Source organism: Athene noctua, chromosome 5, assembly GCF_965140245.1.
Source record: "Athene noctua chromosome 5, bAthNoc1.hap1.1, whole genome shotgun sequence".
Lineage (NCBI taxonomy): Eukaryota > Metazoa > Chordata > Aves > Strigiformes > Strigidae > Athene > Athene noctua.
Window position 1 is genome coordinate 29,068,877 of NC_134041.1, and position 25,228 is coordinate 29,094,104.

A 25,228-nucleotide genomic window follows, 5' to 3' on the forward strand; every position below is an offset into this window, starting at 1 on the left:
GCAGTAACTCATCTCCCAGGTACGCCTCTAGTTATGCTTGATTCTTTTTACAAGCAGTGTCCTTTCTAGAAGCAGGGGCAGGTGCTGCCTTCCTGTGCCAGTGCTTCACAGCCCATGTGCCAAATCCTGATGGTTGCGCTGACTGGGCTGTCACAGATGCAGCCAGAGACCTCAGCTGCCCATACCAGAAAGCATCCAGGACTCTCTTCCTTGCTGTTGTGGGTACAGACACACACACCCATGCCTCTTGCCTGAGTTTGTAACACTAACATCAAAAAAAGTAATGGCAGGTGGAGAGAGATAACACTCCACTCACCCTTTAGACTTTCTCGGGTATCTGCACACAGTTTGGACCAGACAAGCTGGGGCTATCAGCAAGGACTGTCTTGCAGGAGGGGTGGTCTGAGCTGAATGCCAGAGTCACTGGTCTTGAGAAGCATGCCATAAATACTCGGAGATTTTAGGTCAGTGCAACACTGCCAGGTAGAGAAAACTGACAGAACCAGAGAAGAGGCTGAATCAGTAACTAAAACCTGAGCTTAGTGGAAACATCTTCTGCATCATTAACATCTGTTATGCTTCACATTGTAAACACAGCTGATCAAAGAGAGCAAAAACCAGGTCTGCAGCCACAGTCAGGTGCAGAGATAGGCAAAGCCTATGTACAGCGACAGAAGGCAGGACAGCTAAAACCATTCAAATATCTCAAACAAGGTACCTCGCCAGAAGTAACACAGGCAAAGTGCGCCTGGCAGGGAAAGGTCTGAAGGGTTTTGCAAGCAGATTGTGAAGATGGCTTTGCTGAGAGACAGGTGTCTCCTCTGTCTGTGTCCGGGTGCAGGCTCTTGAGTGTTGATGAGCGTTCCTTGCTGCGGCTGGGAGCAGCCTGCTTGCTGCTGGCTGGCACTGCTTCTGCACACAGACTCGCTAGGACAGCATGTTTTGGAACCCATGGAAGCCACAAATGCAGACTATATACAGTAAGACCAGTGAGCACTGTAATTAGCAGGTTGATGCTACAAGAGGGCATACAGACAAATCTGCAACCTTCATTAGAAATGGATTCAGAAGGTTGTACCTTCCTAGCCTCGAAAAATATGCTGTTACAGATACTGGTTGCTCACAAGGTGAACATGCAGCAGCAAGTTGCAGGCAGCTCTCCAGCTTGTGAGGTCTACGAATGAAGCTTGAAGGAGAGTGAAGAGCCTGGCAATGCCAGAGGCCACCGGCATCTCAGGCACTCTGTCCAGGAAGTCTTCAGGGATGGATGTCCCATCAGTGCTTAGGGTCTGGCCTACCAGAATTTTGGTTTAGCACCCAGAGGCCAAATTCTAATTCATACAGTGTCAGGAGTAACTGTATTACAAATTACTTGACAGCATACTAAGAGGCTGTAAAATCACATAGTTTAAAATAAGAATTGTTCTGATTAAAAACCATGTTAGATTACTCAGAGGATATAGTCAAAAGTCATATAGTCATAAGGAAAGAACACAGTTCTCTCAAGTAATAAAAGATGCCCAGATAATGGTCTGTTGAGGGTTATCTGCATAAGCATATTGTTTAACCTGCTTTGCTCAATAGTGAGGTATATCAGATGCCTCACATCTTGTGTAACTTTTCCTTGGGCCTAAGGCTGTACTATAATACCACTCTGAGGGAAACATTTTCTGGTTTTATAATGCTGTAGTGTAACTCTGAAGGAGTGGCATTGCCTACACAAGCTCTTTCTTCTAGAGACTAGGACTATCTGGTCACTGGGGCTCCAAGTTTTCTTTTTTGTCCTGGTTCACACCCTTCGTCCCAAGCTGAGCACAGAGAGTCAGACCTCTGGGTCTGAAACGGTTTTTCTCCTTCTGCTGTGATCATCAACAGCATGAGTATGTTAAAATACTTCCAATGCATGTTGATGTGTACATTAAAACACTTCAAATGCACGTACATTCAGTATCATTCTGGCAATACACACTCTAATTTTCTCCAAACCCAGGAAATCACAACAACTAATTAAGACAGATTTATCAGGGACTGTGGTTACAGATACAAATATTTGAGCACTTTTGGTACATAGGATCGTCCATCTCAGCTATTTCTGTTTACAGTGCTTGCCACCCCGCTCCATATTCAAACACACGCACAGATATGCCAGCTGTATCACCTGTTCCTCACAGCTTCTGTAATACTGACTGCAGCAAATGGCAAGGCATATGAATTCAGGAATGTGATGGGAAAATGAACCTCAGGCCCGGTTTCCCAGTTTTGTTTGAAATGGGCCTGAATTGCCACTGTAGTTTTCCACAGCTTGAAATACCAGACCAGCCTCTCTGAAGGGTTGCAGGAAACACTCTGACACTATTCAAATGATGGAGAGTTTCACTTGCTTCTGCTCTGGTTGCAGCCAGCCAACTGATAAATGCAGCAAGAGGTAACACAAAAAGCTGATGTGCAAAAGTCATCCTTGTACAGGTGGTTAAGGCAGGTCTCCATCAACTGTACTGCTCAGACAACAGCCAGGGCAACCACGGCTGCTTTATAATACACTGATTCCAGCCCTGAGCTGTGCTCATGGTTGGATTCAGATTTCAAGAACTGATTAATCTGTTAAAGGCAGAGCAGTGCTCGAGACAGGCACTTAAAGCTTTAAAAGCCCGTATTAACACCACTGCTCCTTCCTGAGCAGCATGTTGGGAGAGCCATGGTGGTTCATGGGACACTCGTTGTGTTTCAGGACAGCTTTTGTCCCCTCCGGGCCAGGCCCACTCCCAGCCAGTCCCACATGGCCTCAGCTGGAAACATCCCCTCCCCCTGAACTTTGAGACAGCACAGATGTCCTCACAAAGCATGATTCTGCCTGGCAAAGTGACTTCCTATGCAGCCCACTGCCTTGCTGCTTATACAGAATTGGATATGCCACCGCTAAGTGATCAGTCGTATGTTCTTAATGTAACCATCCACCATGGCAGGATGCATTGGCCTTCTGCCTAACCTGGGCTCTCCCAACAGAGCTGGTGACCGTGGAGCCCAGGCTCTTCTTGGTGCCTATCTTGGGCACTCCCTGCCCCAAACGCCAGGCCCCTGGCCCCAAGAGGGCAATCTTTCTTCCCCTCTGCAAGTGATGGAGAAGTAGGTGCCTACAAAGCCCTGCAGAGGGCAATCCAGGCTGCCTTCTCCCACACTTCCTTCTCTAGGAGGCTGGAGAGGGCCAGGAGGAAGCCATCATCTTTTCTTCCCCTCCCCAGACAGCCCCCAATCCCCACCAGCCACATGGGCTTCAGGGTACCTGCCCTTTGAGTGCCAACATCATTGGAGACCAGTGTTCAGGTCCTACTAATTTGGAGGCCAGTCATCTTCAACCAGCAGGCCATGGGATACTGCAGGCAAAGCCATGTTGAAGCATTCCTGTTGCTACCTGGTGTGCCGTTGTGGCCCTAAGCCAAGAGATATGAATAAGGAGAGGTTAGGATTGGAGTTCTGGTCTCTGTTCCTGGACCTGGTTTTGGTGCTTATCCAAAAAAGGGCCTAAAGCAAAATTCATGAAGGATGTCCCACCCATCACAGCCTTTCAGCTGGAGTTGGGGTCCCTCTGGCTTATTCTTCTCCCTGTCCCATCACTTCTGCATAGTGACACAAGCTCAATAGAAAGGTTGCAGCTGGCTGTCATACAGCAATGAGAGAGACCTCATTCTGTGTGCAAGTTTTCTCTCAGGCTGAATGATGCCTGAAGCTTGTCTTCCACATTGGCATAAATCACCATGCAAAAGCAGGCCGATGTCACTAGCTGAATTCTGGTCTTTACGTGATTTTTCAAGCTTCCCTGGGATGGAGGTTTAGGTGATTTCCTGCCTCTATCTACATTGCAACAGAAGCTGAGCATGGTGAGAAGAAACATGCATTTTCTGAGAACAGGCACACTGAGTCATGTCAGGATGAGAAAATTAGCTGCTGCTCAGGGAGCTTCAGGCTGAATAGAGAGGCTCTTAGCTACAATATGTCCAGGTGAACTTGGGCAGACATGAGGAAAAAAGATGCATGGGCTCTCCCTACATTTATGAGGGCTGGATATCACTTGATATGCTGGCAGGTGGTGTAAACATGGTGAGTGGCAGGTCGTATGTGTGGGAGAAACATCTGGATCTTTGTAAAAAAAATAAGCCAGATGCAGAGACAGGAGCTCCTAAGGGATTGCATCACAACAGGAGTGAGGTGGCATGTTGCAGCCCTGCAAGGCTGCCCTGTCATCACAAGACCTTTCTTGAATGGTTTTCCTGGGATGCCCTGAAGTCAGAACATTTGCAAACAAAAATACGCCTCCTTTCCGGCTGCACCTACCTGCCTACTCCTCCTCTCCTTGCCCTCACCTCGAAAGAGCACTGTGCCACATGACATCATCCTGCCAGGTGCTGTGTGGGCAGCTGGGATCTGTCAGCAACCTGCCCACTTCTGTGAGCTCATAAATGACATCTCCCTTAGCCAAGAGGAGTGGGAAAGAGGCTTATGTTCTTTTGCCAGGGGAGATTGATGGGAGAGGCTTCTGAAGGAGGTTGATAATTAAACAGGGACTCAACAGGTGCCAACTGGTAATCCAGATCATCAGTTTCTGGGCTGGACAGAAAACCTCCCTATGGCTACAAAACTGACTTTTTTTCTGGCTGAGTCTCAATCAGCTTTTCTGTTCTGAACGTAAGTAGAGAAGGTCAGTTTTCACTTTCAGCCCTCCACACACCAGTGGGGTGTCAAACATCAGGTAAACTGTACTTCAACCACTGGCTGTATCCCCTTGTGTGTGGCACTTGGAGGAATTGCCTTGTTTTCCCAGCTCTCTACTGAAACTAATTCACTCATGCCTGTATCATGGTAGTGACATGCAGAAGTCAAGCATAGGCTGCTCTGCCTGCTATCACAGGGGAAAAGGGTGATTAACCGAGAAGTTTGACGGATCATCCATTTGATAATCCCAACATATAATCTCTATAGCCCTTCTCTTTCACCAACAAAACACTGCAAACTAAAAGCTATCAAATAAAAGCCCATGGGAAAGTATGGTGTGCCTTTCCTGGGGATGAACTTCAGGAGAAAGCTGTTACTTCTGCTGCCCACCCACCCACACTGGAGCAATGCTAACACCAAAATACCAGTCTTCAGATGGCTGTGTTCTGACCAGCAGCTCCCAGCACACCTGGGCAACATGCAATTCAGATGTTTAAATCCCCCCTGGAGTCTTGACACACTGAGCTGCAGAGCTGAGGAGCAGCTCAGATGGGATGATAAGGGTGAATACATTGATAGATCAAGACAGGCGATGGAGGAGGGGATGTGGAGAGGGGCCTGGGACTTGGCAAGAGGAGGGAGATGAGCCCAGTGGCAGGGAGAGGGTCAGTGTGCTGGGCTGTGAGCAGGGGCTTGAGCATACAGAAAGCGGCGGCTCTTGACGCAGTCTCTCAACCATCATTGCCTTTGAAAGGTTTGCTCATGGGTTGGGTTTTAGGAAAGGGTTTGTGACTGTTCTTAATCTGAGCAAACATACTCGATTTGGGTGAAAATCCCTTAATTTCTGCCAAAGCCATCAACCTCTTTCCTCTGAGTGTGATTCAGTAGTTCAATAAAATCAGCTGAGGGGTTGGTATGAGTCATGTTAACATAATTTGGATTCAAATTAGAGCAGGCACATTTCCACAGGTTGTGACTTCCTGTTAAGTCTTTTCAGGATTAAATGTTTCCATGCTTCATGTCAAAATAAGTCTTCATTTCAAAACTAACAGCAGTTGTTTCAAAACCAAACAAATAAAGACCATAAGAGCAAACCAAAACATCATAAGGATGACTGAACTTCTGATATTTTATTCTACGAAGATGTTTTTCCTTCATGATCTTAATAAATTTTCAATGAATTAGTAAGCCAGACATTCACACAGTTCCAGGGAACCTTCCACTGGTTTTTCAAACAAGCTACAGAGCCTGCCCAGGACATCTCTCAAGTGTCAGGAAGTCTGTGTGAGGAAGCGCAAAGCTGTCAACCTTCACAGTGATAATGCATGAAGTAGTTGGAGGTCTGAATTTTTTCCTTGCTTCTGGTCCAGGCTGAGGATGACTCAAGTTTTTCTAAACCTTGCTGGAGACATCAGTAACAGAAGTTCAGCTCTGGGAAAGCACAAAGCAAATGAGTGGAAATTATAGGCAGCAACCCAGCTCAGTGGGGAGGCTGCAGGGTGTTGGATGGCAGAACTGGCCACTGGCTGAGCCCCAGGCCAGTGCCTTGCTGTTACTACCGTGGCTTCTCAGCAAGCCCAACATGGAAGGTGAAAGGGGTGCCCTGAGTGCATGATGGGGATCCCCAGCCTGCTTTTTGTCATGGCATTTCCACCCTGCTTGCTCTCCTTTGGACAGAGCTCAGAAACCATCTGCTGAGTAAACATGGGAAGAAAACTCCTGCAGAGGAGCTTTTGACACAGAGCCATGAGGTTTCTAGCAGCGCAGTGGGCTCACAAACAGCCATGTAGAATAGCTCCCAGCAGGAGAGGCTGCTGTGGGTCCCGGCCCATCAGTTGAGCCAGCCAGGGGCAGGTCATGGCGCCTCAGGCGCCAGCCACACGTGTGCATCCTGTCCCCAGGGAGCAGAGGCAGGTTTGTGGACAGGCACCCAACACATGCCCGTTCAAGCCTGTGATCCTCCTGGACCATGTCTGTGGAGATGTGGGTCACAACACACCGTGGCTGCTGTCGCAGCAGGCATTTACTATTTGGCTTGCTCACCACAAATTGCGCAGGAGGTGGCTTTTGTTTTTCTGAGTGGTGCAATGTCAAAAAAATCCCTGCGCTGGGATATCCTCAGAAGTGGCATAGGGGTGTGGCAACTCCTTTCTCCAAAGGCTTTTCTCCACCACATCCCTGCCTCTGTCCCAGAATCACAGAAGTTCAGAGGAGACAGGGGACATGCTGAATGGCACCACTCTGGGAAGAGCAGAGAGCCAGGCAGCTGCAGGACCTGGCACGGATGCTGAGAGCCACAAGCAACAGGAGGGTGATCTGGGAGGGATCCTTGCTGCTCCTTACAAAGGAAGCTCAGGTAGAGCTGGGCATCTCATTAAAAGGACAGATAGCATGTTTAAATGGAAAACAAGGACTTCTAGGTTTTTTTCATGTAATAGGTAAATAACCTATGGAAGTCATTGCCATAGGAGGAAGCTAAAAGGTTAGACAGGCTCAGAAAGCAGCAGGTTCACACGAGACAAATCCCTCACAAACTACAGAACACAAAGAAAGAGAATACACTGCAATCACAACATGTAAGGCAGGATACCATGCTGGATGGGCCTCTGAGCCCACTCAGTTTGCCTATTGTTATACAAGGTTGAATGGAAAGGTAAATACTTTGAAAAACAGGTCCCGAGAGCTGCATACCCAAACCACAGCACTGCGAGTCCAGGCTACTTCCCCTTGCATGCCCACATGCCCTGCTTGGGCAGGCTCACGGTGGTGTGCCAGGGCTGGCTGCCCCTGCGGCAGCACCAGCCACCCACTGCCCTGTCAGAGAAGAAATCACCTCTTGCAGAGTGCATGTGATCAAGGGCAGGGCACGACAGGCTGCTTGCACAGCCTTGGTGCCATCATTTCCTAATGCTGGCTTTGCTGATAAGGCAGTGGTTCTTCAAATGCACGGGGGAAATAAAATCAGCGCCTGATGATGCATTGTGAAGGAAGTCAGGGCGGGGGAACTTTTAAAACATCCATGCTCGAGGCTATGAGAATACAGCTAGCACAGCCACCCTCGAGAGAAATGCTGCACGGAGAGACTAAGGCAGGGACCGGAGGTCTTCACCCCACAGCTGCGGGGAGCACCAGGGAAGGCAGGAGCCACCTTTCACACAGGGCCGTTGGCCCCGCGTGGCTCACGCTGCGCAGCACACCGCTGTTGCTGAGATAGCGAGCAGCCCAGCACTGCCAAGGTTTTTGGAGATGGGTGTCTTGGCAGACTGGCCCAGAATGGACACACGGCTACAAGCTGGGCAACATGTAACACAGGCCCATAGTTTCATTTCACCAGTGAGGGCAGAAACAGTGAGGCAGGCTGCCAGATGCTGATGCAATGTAAGATGCTGATCTAATGTAAGGCTTTCTGAACTATTAGAAGGAGAATTTCAGTGTGTGAGGGCGGGTGATGCAAGCCTTCCAGCTCTGGGCTGGGGAAGAACCATGCCAATGTTTCACAGCTTTCAGGAGGATTTCTTCTTTCACATTTCAGTGAGCTGGGATCTCTGCCAGATGAGGAGTAGGGTGGATGAGTAAACAAACAGCACTTCACTTTCTTAAAGCGCTTCAGAAGGAAAGTGAAAGAGCTAAATAAGATAATAACTGCTCTTTTTCCTCCACTCCTCTCTGTCGGCTCCTTGCTACAACATACTGTGCGTATGCCAGTGTGCCCAGGGACTACTCCATGGCATGCCCAAGGGCTCAGTAATTTCACATGAAAACCAGATCCACTCTGTACACAACCTCCCACATCACTAGAAGGGACATTGGTTCATACTTGTTCCATGCTAGGAGTTTGCACAGAGCTAAGTTCTGCTGTTACACAGGCAGCATTTGAAAGAGACGGAGAAGGAAAAAAAAAAAAAAGTCTGTAACTGAAGTAAATCTATCTAAACCAATAACCTGACCGCTCTGCTAACAGGAATGCCAGCAGCTCCAGTATTCCTATGGGCCAAGCTGATATCATAGAATGGTTTGAGTTGGAAGGAACTTTTAAAGGTGATCTAGTCCAAGCCCCCTGCAATGAGCAGGGACATCTTCAACTAGATTGTATAACTCAAAGCCCCATCCAGCCTGACCTTGAATGTTCTGAGGCATGGGGCATCTACCACCTCTGGGCAACCTGTTCCAGTGTTTCACTACCCTCATTGTAAAAAATTTCTTCCTTATGTCTAGTCTGAATATACCTTCTTTTAGTTTAAAACCATTACCCCTTGTCCTATTGCTACAGGCCATACTAAAAAGTCTGTCCCCATCTTTCTTATAAGCCACCTTGAAAGGCCCCAATAAGGTGTCCCTGGAGCCTTCTCTTCTTCAGGCTGAACAACCCCAATTCTTTCAGCCTTTCTTCATCAGAGAGGTGTTCCATCCTTCTGATCATCTTTGTGGCCTCCTCTGGACCCACTCCAAAAGATCCATGTCTTTCCTGAACTGAGGACCCTAGAGCTGGATGCAGTACTCCAGGTGGGGTCTCACAAGAGCAGAGTAGAGGGGGAGAATCACCTCCCTTGTCTTTTTAGCCAACTCTCTTGATGCATCCCAGGATACAGTTGGCTTTCTGGGCTGCAAGTGCACATTGCCAGCTCATGTCCAGTTTTTCATCCACCAGTACTCCCGAGTCCTTCTCCACAGGCTGCTCTGAAAGCCTTCATCCCCCAGCCTGTATTGATACGGAGAGTTACCCCAACCCAGGTGCAGGACTTTGCACTTGGCCATGTTGAACATCTTGAGGGTCACATGGGCCTATCATTAGTCCCGCTGGAGCCAAGGTGAATGCTTTCCTACAGTAAGACCCCAAGATTGATTCAGATTACTGTGCTATGAGGGAGGCTGGGTAAAGAAGAACAAGTGTAGGCTCTCAAGCCTGGACACAAAACCAGGAGTGTTATGGAAGGGCAGGGTGAAGTTCAAGTGGTCTGGACATCTGGGGAGAGGATCTGAAAAAATTAAATGCAATTCAGAAAGAAGAACATGCAAGTTTATACTCTGCCTGAGCAGGAATGATTTGCAATAGAAATGCAATGAGGAACAAACAGTTTGGGAGAAAAGCATCTGGGAGCTACAGAGTGCTGAGACCAGGCTAAAGATAACACTCACTGGAAAAGACAGACATCACGCTGTACTTGAAAGCTTGAGGAAACATGTGGGAGGGCTGTGTCTAGTCCCAAATATCCCACTGGAATATTTGGAGGTGCAGAAAACATCTCCCAAGCATCCTGTTGTCCCCTGGACAGATTTCAGGTCTGTAAGTGACTGATACAAAGAGAAAGAGATAAACTGTTCTATGTGCCCATGGTGGATATGAAGGACACCACAGGCTTAATCTGGGAGCCCATGGAAGACTGAGAAGAGAAACTCCCCATTTTTAAGGAGAGTGGAACCCTAGAACAGAAGGCCTCTTTGGGGTCTTTAAGAGCAGATTAGACAAATTACTTTTAGGTACCATGTAAGTACCAGTGCTTCTGCCATAGGATGAGGTGAGGGGGCAGAAGACCTTCCTGGGGCATGCAGTGCTTACAGCTGAAGATGAGAACAAGCACCAGCTTTCTGGGACAGCTCTACTGAACCTTTGAAAACTAATTCACCCATCTGCCTGCAAAAGAATTGAGTCCAACAGACTTTCTAAGGCTGGTGCGGAACCACTGTGATTTTCTAGCTAAATCAAGGCCACTGATACTGAGTGAGGAGAGTGCAAACATGAGACCAACAACTTCTCTATTTGGCCTCTTTAGAAGACCTTGTGCCGTAATTAGAACTTTTTCACCATGTCCCATTGACGCTGTTTCTGCTAATGCTCACAGTCTCACACTATATCTCCCCAGCTTCCACAGCAAGAGGAAGAGAGCAGACAGTGCAGTTGCCTGGCCTTTTCCAACCCAAATGACAACAGCTGAGGAATCGGGAAAGATTCTGTAGCCTTTTGGACCAGACAAATCACCATTTTACTACAGGGTTTCAGACAGAGAAGTATCTACCTATCTGGAGTCCTCTGCTTATGTTTTGGTTTGAATGTAGGACTTGAGCAAGGGGAATGAGTGGGCTCTGTGATGGAGACTCTCAATCCTTTCACAAAGCAACATTTGCAACATGAGACTCAAACTGTTGTCTCTGCAGCCCTTCTCAAAGATTGAAAGCTTAGATGGCCCTGACACGCTTAGCTCTGAGAAAGAACTTCCAAGTGCCTGGAGCAGGTCTCCCTATGAGGCATATCACCAAGCTTGGACTTGCATCCCTGGCCCAAAGGGCACCCCTTACCCATCTCTAACCACTGGCACATGCTGAGAGCACATTCAGAGATTATTGATATTGCTCTATGGTTTCTCTGTTTTACTCTTTTTCATTAGGCTGTTGAAGACACTCAAGCCTTGTCACAATATAGTAGTATCCAAACCACATGGTGCTGCCACTGCCTTTGTCCTACTTCCGTTGGTGAAATTTCTTCCTCTTAGGGTTTCTGATAGCTTGCAAATTGGCTACTTTAACAGTTAGTGTTTACAGCCATTACCACTGAAGGAAACAGAAAAGTTAATTAGAGAACAAGGAAAGGAAAGTGCCTAAACATAACTCTACCATCAGATTGTGTCTGATATGTATATCTTCACAGGAAAGAACTAGAACATAGTGGACATAAATCAATTGCTTTTCATTCTTCTTACTGAATGGAAACTGGTCAGGGTTACAAGCTCCCCCTTTTCCTCAAACTCATCTTTTATCTTGCTGCTAGGGGTTATCTGTGGATACTGCCCAACTCCAAGTTAGCACATCCTTCTTGCAACAGGTTGCTGAGGGGGAAATAACTATGGAGGGAGGGAGACACATCCCAGGGAAAGCTGACATCATTTCATGGGTTCAGCCTAGGAAAGACTCACCCAAGCCCCCTCATACTCAGATCTATAACAAAGTGCCTTCAAAAGCTCCCATATCAGCTCCTGCACAACTGCTATGGATGCTGCACTCAGCAGAAAGTGGATCAGGGAGAATCAGACTAAAGCTGTCAGGGGAAGGAAAGGTGACAGTAAAATGCCATCACTCTTGAGGAAGGCTTTACAAACTAGAGGATGCTGGTAAAAGCATCACAGCTGAAGGGTATCCAATCCGTCACAACATGTAATGCATAATTTCATCACATGCCAAAAAAACCATGGTTCTAAACTCACATAGGAAAAAGGATTATAGAAAAGACACTCTAGCCAAGATTTTCTGGTGTTCTTCAGATTACTCTTATTTTACTGTTTTAGATTTTTCAAGGATATTAGAAAAAAGTCTAATTTTCAGGTAAGTTTCCAAGTTGTTAATTACTAATTCTTAACCACCCTATTCAAAAACATGCACAGACCAGCCAAGAACCATAAAAGGAAGACCAAGAGGCCTCTTGCACAGAAATCCAACTGACTATGAACATGTGTACATTTAGGCCACATTTATGATTGCTGTGAGGGAAGAAAACTGAGGGAACAAGTAGGAAACGCTGAGGCCTGCTAGGGTACTTTTTTGGTTTAAGCCTAGAGGGAAACTGTGAGGATACTTGAGATGAGATAGGATCCTCCCAGGCATCTCTTTTACCTTTGGACTTGCAGGGAAGAAAAAGAAACCCTAATGTCTGTGGTCATGGAGGAGTCTTAGCAATGAATGGAGATGATTCTGCAGAGATCCTGGCCCAGTGGCTCTGAGAGAGATGACTCGGGAGGGACAGACCTATTCTCCACACGAGTCATTGTGTTACTGGTAGCGATCTGGTCTCCTATAGAGAGGAAATGCAGGGTTGCTGTTCTTGCAGTTTGCTTTAGGTGACCATACTGTATCTCAGGGCCCCTGAATGCTCAATGCAGACTTGGAAGCAGGTACAAAGCAAGGCTCACTTCTCCCTGCTATTTAGAGGAGAAAAGCCTACAGCAGCGTGACGGAGGCAGAGCCTGCACCCCTGCTGCTTGTCCTGAACATATTATTGCAGAAAACCTTTCTTCTTGGTTTTGTTGCATGACTTCCACCTAGAAGAGTAATCACAGCAGTCTGGACACACTGCCCACAGTGAGCATGTGACCTGGTAAAATGCACACGGCATAAGGGTTTGGGAGAAGCAGGAGGAACTGGCCTGGTACAAACACCCTCAAAGAAACAAAACACTGGTGTGTGTCAAAGAGAACCCCACTGCACCAGCACAAGTGCTGACAACCAGCAAACACTGGCTTCATGGAAGCTGGCACTCTGATCTGCCTGCACATGTAGTAGAGAACATGGAATTTCCCACCACTTGGTGAAATCCTTTCTGGGAAACACCATGGTATGGGACCACCTACACCTTATGAGTTCATCACAGTAGCTCTATCAGCTGCATCAGAGAAGAGTGGTTACCTTCAGGGAGCACCACTAGCAGATCTGGCTTTTACGATGCTAAAATGCTCACAAATGGGAAATACAAAACAGAAAAACATTTCAGAGGGAAAGCAGAGGAAAGGTTGCACAAGGAAAGGAAGAGGAGGGTAGAGGACATGCCATCTGTGGTGTTTACATATGACAACACCATCCTACACAGCTGCTGGTTAAGAGAGACCAAGAGGAAGTGAGCATTAAGTGAGATGACAGTGCAGAGGTGGAAAGTGAAGGAGGGTTCTGGGAGAGATGATGAGTGCAGGAGCAGAGGGGTGAGCTGAGAAGTGCAGTCCTGTTTTGTGGGCTGGCCTGCCTGACACTCAAAAAAAGATGTGGAGAGAGAAAACACAGGGAACAGGTGAATTGCGTGAAGCTGGGAGACCTGCAACAGTTTGTTTCCAGTTACAAATGAATGCAGTTTGTCAAAGGCCAACATAAAGATCTCTGCCCTCACTTTTCCACCATTCACATATGCTGCACCTTGCAAATTTTGTGATATATTCAACTTCCAAAAGGTGGAAGGCAGGCCAGGCAGGGCACATCCACCTTGCTCGTGTTGCAGCAAGGAGACACTTTACTTGAAACAAACAGGCAGCAGGCACCACCCCTTGCCCTGTGTTCTCAGGAGCTTACCATGAACGCAGGATGACTTTGCCATCTTGCAGTCAACACATAGCCTGAACCAACAGCCAGCCTCTGCCTTAGACCTTCTCACACCCAGCAACGCAGCAAGGAGGTGAGCTCCACGTGGCAAGGGAGCCAGACAAAATCCTGGGCCAGCCCTGGTCAATGACACCTCCAGCCCTGAACCTGCCCTGGCTCCATGGGAAGATGTAGGAACAGTGCTGATATTGCTCATCAGAACAAAGCTCTTGGATCTCAGATCAAAAGCTCTGAAAAAGAGTAAGGAATCACAGCTTTTGGAACATCGATACCAAAAGCATCTGTTTTTCAATGAAATATTTCAAACACAAAATACCTGTCCGGGTCAGAAGAACCTCTGGAGTTATGACAGCCTTCTGTGGATGGCAGGTGGGAATTGGAGTTGGCCCCTCTTCTCACCTCTCCCGTTCCCACAGCTCTCCTCAGAGGAGGGCATGCTGCCCACCATCTCGAGGACTGGAGCTGCTTCCAGCCTTCTTTCAGGAGCTGCTGGCTTTGCTGGATTAAGGCTCCAATCACCAGCCACATCAACTACACAGAGGACAACTTTCTGTTTAAGGAACCATTTGTTATGCAGCTGTTGCTTCACCACCCCTTAAATCAGTCACTATTCAGCTCATACCGCTCACTAATCTGGCAGCCAGCAGTCAGATGAAAAGTAGCGGACAGAAACTGAAGGCAGCAACAGACAAGACACAAGTCTTAAACACTGAGAGTGCTTTGCTAGGGAAAATACCAGGTAGGAGCAATCACAGACTTGGCACAGCCTGTAGTCCTCAGCTCCAGCACAGGCGTCTCTCCAACAGCTGTGCTCTGGGGAAAGCTCACATTCCAGGGGTCCCTCCCAGGCCCGGGAGGAATCTCCCTCTGTGCTGCAGGCAGCTGCCACCGCACGGGCAGCGCACTCCTTGCAGAGCTCAGCCCTGCTGTCAGTCTTGGAAACACCACTCCTTTGCTGACGGCGTAAGGCCACGTTTAGAAGAGTCCTTTTGGCACACGGTGATTGCAGGTACTAGAAGGCAATGCACACCAAGCCATGCAGGCGTTTCGGCCTGCTTCAGTGGGGGCTGCGCCAGCAGCTGCCTGCGCCAGCTGCCAGAACAAGGCGCCCATATCTGATCGCTTCCTTTGCGCTTAATGCCAGGGATTCCTGCTAGGGGACTCACAGCTGTGGTCCCTGTGCCAGCTCCGTGCCAACTGCAGAGCCCATGGCCCTGAGGCGTGGGACTGACTGGTACTGGTGCACTCCCCCAGAAAGGCATCTTGACACAGTTGCCTACTGCTATTTCCCAGTGGCAGCCAACTTCTTCCCATTTCTCCCGTTGATCTTGTTGCTCCATCCCCACCCCCCAACACTCAGTTTGAAGGAAACAAGGGCAGCAGTAATGCCTAGATACATGGTGCAACAGATAGATCTGAAATTCAAATGAGATGAGTTTATCTTTCTTTTTCTATACACCTGCAGACTGGGGTTGAAACCCTGCTAGGGCTTTTCTGTGCTTCTTAAGCTTTTCATATTCTTGGAAAGCTGTGGCAACAGGAAACACACCAGTCTTCCCAAAAACACACATGAAAAAAGGCTGCATCACAAAGTAAAGGTGGGGCAACCTTTGTTGTCACTAAAAACAAGCTGGTCAGGACTTGGAAAACTCACCCCAGGGTTAAGGCAAACTTCATACTTATACTAGGTGGTGCTGTATTTGATGATGAAAAATGCACAGACTTCTATGACCACTGAGGCTCTGAAAAGCAGCTCCCCAGGGACTGGGTGCAAAGCACAGTCTGGTGTCTTGAGTGAGCGGGGCTGGGACAAACACACTAGTAAATCTGCAAGTCCCAATCTGTGCCTGAGCCATGAAATTACCACAAATCCCTGGGGCCAGGTTTAGGCAGAGGAAATGATATTAGGACTGCTCAGCAGTTGAGCATAAGAAATTCCCATTCTGCTTTAATCATTTTAACAGATATTTCATATTTAAAAATTGGTAGAGAATCAAATGTCTACACCCATGCACTCCAACACAATGGAAATTCAAAGGCTAGAGATAAACTTTATGTATTTCGAGCTGTGGCGTTACTAGTGCAAAGCCTGTCAAACACTTGTCTTTTAAAGAAACCAGGGAAGTGAAGTGAGGGAGAAAAGGCAGGCAAGAATCACATCCTGCTCCTTCATACAAACCATGACTGCTTCTACAGTGGATTTATTTCCATTCCTTCCTAAAAGGCTGTTAGACGAGAGAAAGGAAGGAAAAGGAAGGACAAGACCAGCATACGGTGGGCGCCCTGTCAATAAACACATTTGTTGCTGAATTGCATTCCCAGAGCTGAGGCAACTTCTGAGAAGTGCTGAGAATTGATGAAGAAAATGAGCCCAAATGTGATAGTGATTCCATCCTCTGCTCTGCTGGGTTTAGTCTGAATCTGTTTTTTAACTGGGGGTAACATGGTTAAACACTGGCTGAACAAAAGCTGCCAGGGTCTGTAGGGAAAACACAGCTGAGATGCAGCTGTAAACATCCTTGCAAATAAAAAGAAAGCCTTAATTTAAACAGTGCTTTCTCTGCTCCCAAGCCTGGCTGAGGCTGGTGGGAACTGCAGACTGAAATGCTGTCACTAGCTGACTCCTGCCAGGGCTCCTCCAGCCCTGCCCATTGCTTGCGGCATCACTGGGATCCTGGCATGGATCTCCCTCTGCCATGCACCAGGCAGTATATTTACAGATAACATGATGAAAAGGCAGATTTACAGTCCCTGGCCACAGTCCTTCAGTGCTGTCACTTAACAGTGAGTCACGCAAGCTACTGTATCCGTGCTTAACATAATATGATATAATTAATATAAAATAAATATAACACTAGCTGGACTTCACCTCCACCAAATGAAATGCCTGTTTGAAGGCTCTAAGTATTCTACTCCAGCCCTTACTGATCCTGTACAATCACTCCCCTGTATGTTCTGTCCCATTTTAACCCTGTATTAATCTAAATAACTGGCAAATTTGGAGTACCGGCACTGACATTTTCTGCCCCTGAGCTCTATTTGTGGTAGCAATGATTATTTTTTGTTTCAAAAAAAGTGGTTGTTTTGTGGGTTGAGAAACCAAAAAGTTGATGAAATTGCTGTTGGTAGATCTTCTTTTCTTCTTGTGATATTTTCTGTTTTGTTTTGTTTTGGTTTTTAAATATACTTCTTTTTAGACCTTTTGCTGCCTCTGCGTATATGGGATGCCACAGGAAGTCTCAGTTGCATGCTTTAGAATGAAGATTGCTTAGGTCTTTTTTTGTGATCAAGTCCAGGAGTTTAACAGCTAGCAAGCTTAGCAACTGGGGCTGTGGGACTGGAGCCACAGGCCAATGCTATTTTGGGGTCAAAATGGGACTTCTAAATCAGCCTAGTGAGTGCTCAGGGAGTGCTCAGGGAGATGCAGACTCTCTGTCCGTAAACAATCCCTGTTTGGGGCAGATGTTATGTATTCGTCATACAGGCGTTGCTGCATTTCAAGGTGACTGCAAGGTTTGGTCCAGCTCAGAGGAACAGCTGGATCATGTCCTGCACACATGGCTTAAATAAACCAATTATTTAAGGGAGAGAGGAAAGGGGCTGGTACAGGAACAGTAGTTTCTTTTTCCCTACTGTCACTCCAGGGCAGAGTGCAGAGGAAGGCATATGTCATAGAGGTTAATAGGTGTCCACACAGTGGCCCCGTCCTTAATTGCCATTTTTAGGAGGGAGTTGGTGGAAATTACCTTGTCTCCTTGAAATTAATAATGTGGAGTCACGACTAAGGCAGGCAAGAAAACCTGTATGAGCTGAGGGGTCCACAGCAAAGTTGCACTGAGGCTGTCTGGGGCTTTTCTTTCCCACAGCTTGCCCTGAACCTGACCCAATGTGTGCCCTGAGGGACAAACCTGCCAGGGGCCAAGCCCAAGCAGGCAGCTCGCTGCTTCCTCCATCACTGCCCTCCCATATTTGGCTTCATTCTGAATAATTCCCTCCCACCTTTCCTCTAAGAAGCTCCAGGTTTGACTGCAAAAAGCCAGGACAGTGGTGGGGTGGCTTTGGACTGGCCATGGCATGTCCTCCCACACCGGCAGCAGCACAGATGGGAGCTTCCCAGCAGCTCAGCTCAGCGGTTTTATGGAGGCAGCACAAGCAGCTTTCCCTCTGCCTCACCCTGACTTAAATGAGTGCTAAGCACTGACTATACTGCTAAGTGAGAATTCAGAAGACAAAGTAGAGTATTAATACAACAGTTCAGGTTTTCAGTTTTGTTCTTGTGCACCTTCCAAATTTCTGTGTCCATTCCACCCCTCTGCCACACATAGATACTTAACTTTGGTTCTGTGCAGGTGGAAGAGCTTAATCTTGTGCAGGTTGGGAAGGGGAAGGGGAAGAGCAGAAACAAGACTAAAGTGTAGAAAGGACATTTTCCATGCATGTCATCCCTAGCAAAGGAGTGCAGCAGAGCTGGCAGAGATCTCTAAGTGACATCTTTGTGTGTCAGAATGTCTTTTTTAAACGAACACCAGTGAAGAACACTTATTCATATTGAAAGAAAATTCAGAAGAATGTGCAGAATGTAAAAATAGAAACTACTTTAAAGGTTGACAATTAAAGTTGTATTTCTCTTATGTGTTGTTTATTTTTCCTTTGTTTTTTTAGTTCTCATGTCTATCTGCTTTTTCTTTCCTTTTTCTTTTTCTTGCCTTCCCCACACAACTCCTAACTTACAATTTTGTCTCCATAGTAAGGAATTCAAAAACTAGGCAAGAAAAAATAAAAAGGGCAGAACTAAAAACTATTTTAGGAAGATTTTGAAAATCAGCCGGCTCATTTCAAAGTGCAGATTGAAAGCTATTTATAAAATCCCAACTCTTTTCCTATTCTCCCTCCTTCTCAAATGTGTGGAAGTCAAGCTGGTGGTTGCATGCAACTGTTTCCATCTGCCGCTAAGGCTATACTTGCAGCTCCACAGCAGTGCTTGCTTGTAATCATATTTTTAAGTGTGTGTAGTTTCACTTTTACTGCATGAATCATGTCCTCAAGGAACTTCAAAAATGTTCTTCCGTCATCAGTGCTCCGATCTGCACTGTCACAATCAGAAACAGGTTTAATCTGGTGCCAACTTCTCAGCCATAAGAAACACTGGTACCTCTGGAGACAGAAGCAGATCGAGCACAGCCATTGGGAGGTTCCTGTGCTTGCCACCTCATCCCTTCACTTTACATTGGCTGAAAAGTTTGTAAACTTGACTCCTTGCAGGAAAGTCCAAGGCACTTTTCAGAGCCCTTGTAGCCAGTTGCCGGAGTTTCATTTCAGTCATTTCAGGCCAGGAGCCAAATGAAAGTTCTCTGCCTTGGTTTCATGAGGAACTGTTAACTCATTGACTCTGAGCCCGGACTAGTGATGAAACACACCATGGCTCCTCCTCTTTGCTTTATTAGCATGGGGAAAATCTCCAGCATATAATCGTGTCTATGCTCCTCTGCGGCAATAAGGACCTCAGGAACTGTGGCAGAGACTTTCTCAGCTGTGGTGCCGTTGCATCCTCACCTCTAGCTGTCTTGAGAATAAGCATCATGGAATCACCAGACTTGCTGGAGAATGGAAATATTCCACAGCAAAGGAAATTCCCATGTTGTCAAGTGGCTTTTTGTACCTTAATATTTGTTTTGATTATGATTTCAGCCCTGGTTTCTATAGTCTTCTGTTTGCTCCATCATAAGCAGGTAAGGGCAAAGCAAAATTCCTAACTCTGGAGTATACAACACACATATTATTCCTAATGATTAACAATGCTGTGTTAATGCTATCAACTAACTGCTATCAACTAACTAATCTAGTCATTCTTTCTCTTTTGGAGACAGCTAACACTTTTACTTTCTAAGATTTCAGCTGATAATATTTCCACCAATTCCTTGGGGAAATCTCTTTGGCATTTTGCTTTCATTTCTATAAGCTTTAACCCCCCCCCCCCCCCATTAATATTTCTCTTCTGTTTCCTCTCCTGCGCCAATAACATACGCTGTCCTAATGTGATATCAACTGATGATGCTTTGTAAGGACAGGAGAGGCTGAGGCATGAAGCCTTCTCACTCTTGATTTTACCAAGTACTAATATAATGTATCCCAAATAACAGTTACTGAGTCAAGTTGTCTTCTGCATTTTATCAGCTGATTTTAATGGGCTAATTTCTGTGTCTGTATGTATGGTAATGAACAGAAATACAGGGGTCATCCAAGTGACTCATTTGCTGAAGGTCAGGGGTTTATTTTCTGGTTTCCAAACTGTGCCTCAGTCTTCTGAAGGATTCAAGTACTAGTTTGGGATGCTGGTTTACATACCCTGCTGTGATGTAGCTCCCTCCAGTTCCAGTTCTGAGGGGGAAGAGGACAAGGAAAAAGTCCCCTTCTGTTAAGAGGCAGGATGGCTCGTTCTCACAGTCTGCCAGCTTCTTGTGGCACAATGATACCAGGAACTCCTCTGAGGACTGATCCTACAAGGTACTGATTGTTTTTGTAAAATATAAAACCTGCTAAATTCCCACAAGAGAGGAGCCCACTCTGCACCTTACAGCACTATCATTTAGCAAACAATATATAAAAATATTTTTTAAATTGCTTTGGTACTTTTAGCCCCACTCCCACAGGCTTCCTCATCTATTTGGGAGCTGTGAAGCAGCAGCTCTGTGACCTGCAGTCACAACTGCATCCCTCCAGTGGCAGTGAGCACACAGATGCACCCAGCATTTCATGCATATTCGACTTCTCCCCCTTTTTTTCATATTGCAGACAGTTACTTTAGTAAGTGAAGGAACTGCCTTCAGTCCTGTTGATTCATATTAATTGGAGAAAGTGGGGCCGGGTAATAAAAGCCTTCCTCTACAAGGGAGCTGACAACCTCCCCAGCACTCAGGACAGCAACTTCCTAAGGAACAGATGAGGTTGTGCTTCAATAGCTATTTTGAGCATTTCAGAGCTTGCATTTATTAAGATGTGAGACAGAGTTGGGTCCCTGTGTCTATAAGCTGATCCCAAGCCTGCTTTTTATGATCTTTGGCCAGAGAGAGAACATAGCTGCTGTGGAGGAAGAGCATGACCTCCATAAGCAAACACTGAGCTATGAGTCACAGGAATAGACTGAAATCTCTTGCCACTGACAGTTTACTACTTAGTCACCCACAGAGCCACCTCCTTCCCTTGGCTGAAAGGGCACTGAAAAACTACTCTAACTAGTGGATCAGAAAGCACTGTGCCTGTCACCCTGAGCTAAGCATGGTGTAGCAGTTAAAGAGAAGTAGGTTTAAAAGTCAGAAGCTGTTCTCCCTGTTCTGCTTATCAGGTGTGACCTTGAGGGCATCTCTTCAGCCCTCCATGTTTCCTTCTTCCTCCTTGCATAGGGGCTACAAAGCCCAAGAGTGACTCCAAAAAAGAGGTGACTGCATGCCTTCATGGCTCTCAGAGCACAAAGTGGCACGGAAAAGCGGCATGTGTGAGTTGTGGTGCATGGCTACTGCATGGCTCTGCCATGCACCGAATCAGCACTAAATGATTTCAAACTATGATGCACGGGGGAAATGTTCATGGTTTTGTGAGGGTGAATTAGCACAACACTGTGCAGCTCCCCATGTGTATGCACTGGCTTTAAGCCGAGTCCTTGTCCACAGAGACATCACGTGTGACAGTCCGTGAGAGCCAAGTCCAGGGATGACGTGAAAGTCCTGCCACCAAGAGGAGCGTAGATCTCCTTCTAGGCATTGCTGATGGTTGCCTTTTTTATTTTGTGAAAATAGCACCAAAATGGATATGAAAATTGCTCATCTTTTCTAAACATTTCAAACTTTGTTGGGAAAGAGCTGTTTTTTCATAACAAATCATTGCTTGCATTTGTTTGTAATTATGGATAAAAAGGTTATTTCCCTTCCTGGGAGAATGCTTTTGTGCTCTTGTAGTGATAATGCTCCCCTGTTGAGTTCACTGATAGATGGAAAACACTGCAGCAGAAAACACTGACCAAGCACTGCTTCTTTCCACAGACACCAGAGTCGTGCTGGGCACATGGATCTTGTAAGTATGGAGATGCTAGACCTGCTTTCTGGTTTTGTCAGACTTGTGCTGTGACAAAGATGACTGTCTCATGGCCCTCATACCTGGTTACAACTGGTCTGAGGACAGATGTAAGTTCTGACCACAGAAATACAGAGCCCATGAGGCACTGTGGCCACAGCAAATAGAGCTCCCCAGCTCTGCACCCAGGGCTGTCAGCCAGCAACTCCCTCTCTCTGCCAGAATCAGCTACGTGCACCTCTCTGAAAGCGGCCAGTAAAATCAGCATCACAAAGGTCAGATTTATTGCTGCTAAGTGTTACTCATCAGTTCCCTAAGCTCAGCCTAGAGCAGTCCTAAACTAATGCCCCATATACCAGCTGAGAGAGATTTCATTAAATCAATTAAAAACTTCTGTATGGATAAGATTCAGCTAATGACTGCTAACTGTGCAAGACCCTAACCAGCCAGGAGTGCCCCCAGGTAGACACGGAAGGTACCTACCAGCACTGTGGCCTGAGCTGGGTGTCACTGTTATATGGTATTTGATCCATTCTGCCTTGAGACCCCACTGCGTTACGTACCGCAGGCAGACATGCACTCACGGCATGCACAGCAGCCGGCATGCACAGTCTAACACTGCTGTGCATTGCTGCCTCCTTACCCAGCCTGTCTGTGCACACAGCAAGGGCTATGACAGCTGCCACCCATTGTTAGCTTCAATGCTGACAGCAGGTGTTCATCCAGTGCAGTGAGAGAGTGGCGAGATCTGGGAAGATTCTGCAGGCTCAGCTCTTGTGAAGGACTATAGCCACAGCAGTCAGTGGGCAGAGGTAACCACCCGCATCATCTTCAGATCTGGCTGAAGTTCTACCCATTAATTTTTCTTATTAGACCCCAGCTCAGACCCAGCCCTCAGCCTTGAAGGTTCCCCATCTCCAGGGTGCATTCAGCAGCTAACCTGTCCTGGCAGGGAGGCCCTCCAAGCCACTCATGGCCATGGAGGTCCTACACAGCCTCTCTTGCCAGATTGAGAACCCTTCCTAGCACTTCTGAGGAAACCCAACAATAATAACAACAACAATAAATTATTATTATTATTAATAATAATAATTATTATTATTATTTTTAAAAGTAAGGAAGGTAAAGGAGAGTGAGATGTACCAACGGGGAACAGGCTCATTGTGACATGAGTCACAAATGCTCAGGTACAGAACATGTCCTTAAACATAATTAATCTTCATACCCATTTTGTCTATGTTTTCCTCAGTCAAAGAGCCTTCTACATCAAACTTCCAAGGTGCCATGAGCTGGGAGTGGAACTTACAGCACTGCGATGGATTTGTGCAGAAGGACCATGACCAGTACCTCATAATCGAGCAGAGTGGCAACTACTTCATCTACGCTCAGGTCAACCGCAAACAAAATATGAACGAGTCTTTTACAGTGATGTTGTACAAAGAGCCATCCATCCCCCTCAACAAGGTTGTGGGATCAAATATAGGAGGTGGAAAGGGCACATTAAATTTTGGGAGACCCTTTTTCCTGCAGAAGGGAGATAAGCTGTACTGTCAGGGGAATTTTAATCTTGACTATATTGTGTCAGGGAATCAGACTTATTGGGGCCTGTATAAAATATAGCAGGATTCTGCTATGAGCCAGCTCCTCCCTTATTCCCTCCAGGAAACCTTAGGGCATGGATGAAGAGTCTGCAATTTCTCTTTGTATGAAATTCAGCTTGCTGGAGTACATGCCATAGCAGGCTGGTATCCTGCAGTGACAGAGTAAGGTGTAAAACAAAGTGAATAGCAAACTTTGGCAATAATGGATGATACCTGATCATCATGAAGTATGAGAGAAAGATGCTTCTGAGAGGAAAAGTTCTTGATGCATTACGGGGTTGACTCTGAGATCCTGGAAAACAAGTCACTATATTCAGTCTGTTCTGAGCTGGGGAGGAGCTCTGCTGTGCAGCAGGTTGCATTTTAGAGCTGGGTATGTGTCAGTACCTTGGGTCTCTTCTAACAAAAGGTGCTATGTAAAGCTAAGGTATTCTATATCCTTCCTGCACAACCTGCCCGTGAAATGACATGTCTAGAGCAGAGGGACAAAATAGTTCAGAAACAGTCTGTGATGAAAGGAAAGCTTCTCAGCCCCATCCACAGCCTTGCCACTAGCAAGGTAAACACCATGTAGGAGCTTCCCCAGGGAAGCTCCACCTTCATGGGCAGTTCAGAGCACAAGGACCTTTCCAGTCAAGAACAAACAGTGCTGCGACTTTGTGAATTCATGTCAGCTCCCTGCAATGGTCCAGACACACGCACCACAGTAAGCTTGCCCATGCAGCTGCTTTCCATCCAGCTGCCATAAAGGATCCGTTGCTGCTGGCTGAGTATCATGGAAACTCAATGAAAATTGCTGTATGTAAGTAGAGATTGTGGAGAAGACATAATGATAGAAAGATGCATATGAGAAGAGTGGGCACAGACTGCAAGGCAGAGGATTGAGTGCTGGAGAACTGTTCACCGCATTTTTTACTGTTCTGTGTAGTGGGTGTTACAAGCAGAGCAAGGCAGAGCAGACACAGGCCTGATGTGAAATGGGGAAGGGCTGAGCATCCATCCCTACCACTTCCCCCCCACAGGCACAGCTTTGTTATCCAGCACAAAGCATAAGCTGTGGCAGTACTGCAGCATGGAGGTGGGAAACATGAGCTAGCAGCAGAGCAGAACACCCTTCACCTGCTTGGGGAAACAGCAGGTACTGAGATGCTGCTTGCTTCAAGGCCTTGGCTATCTGCTGTGCTTCCTGGGATGAGCACTGAAGCACCTGCAGATGACAGGAAGGTCTCGAGACCTCAGCAAAGGGAAAGTGCTCTTGGAAAATCAGGCTGCTGCAGCTGCACAACAGCCCAGCTGCCCCATGGCGTGGTTCCTCTCCCTTGCCTGGGCAGTCTCTTCTAGGGGCTCTGTGCTTTGCTTTCCTGCCACCCGGACCTTCATGGGTGAAAACTCCTCTACCAGTCCTCAGAGCATGTCACAGCCTTGCAGATGGATTTTCATGGGAAAACAGAGCAACTGAGAAGCTGGCTGGAAATAAATAGTGAATTGGGGTGGGTTGGGGCAGTTAGGGGTGCTATTTGCTCTTATAATTTTATTTTCTATGTATTGTAACTCTACAGAACCAAGAGTCAACTTTTGGCAGAGACATCTACAGTCTTGTGTTTTGCTTCATACAAGATGTTACCAATTAAAATGTTACTCTTGTTCTTCCTTCGCTTTGTTCCTTTGGTTTAAAATAATAAAAAAAATCTTAAAAACTGCAAGTGTATCTCAATTCTTTGATAAAAACCGAGAAAATAACTGACTGACGCATTTCTCTACCCTTCATCTACTTTCATTAA

General features: G+C 46.7%; 1 protein-coding gene across 1 annotated transcript; it reads left to right on the plus strand.

Annotated features, from left to right (window-relative positions):
* The first annotated feature begins 19,358 nt into the window (after nucleotides 1-19,358).
* TNFSF18 (TNF superfamily member 18) lies at nucleotides 19,359-23,466 on the plus strand. The gene is made up of 3 exons (XM_074906237.1): nucleotides 19,359-19,508; nucleotides 21,816-21,846; nucleotides 23,096-23,466. The coding sequence occupies exons 1-3, from the start codon at nucleotides 19,359-19,361 to the stop codon at nucleotides 23,464-23,466; spliced, it is 552 nt and encodes a 183-aa protein (XP_074762338.1).
* The last annotated feature ends 1,762 nt before the right edge of the window (nucleotides 23,467-25,228 follow it).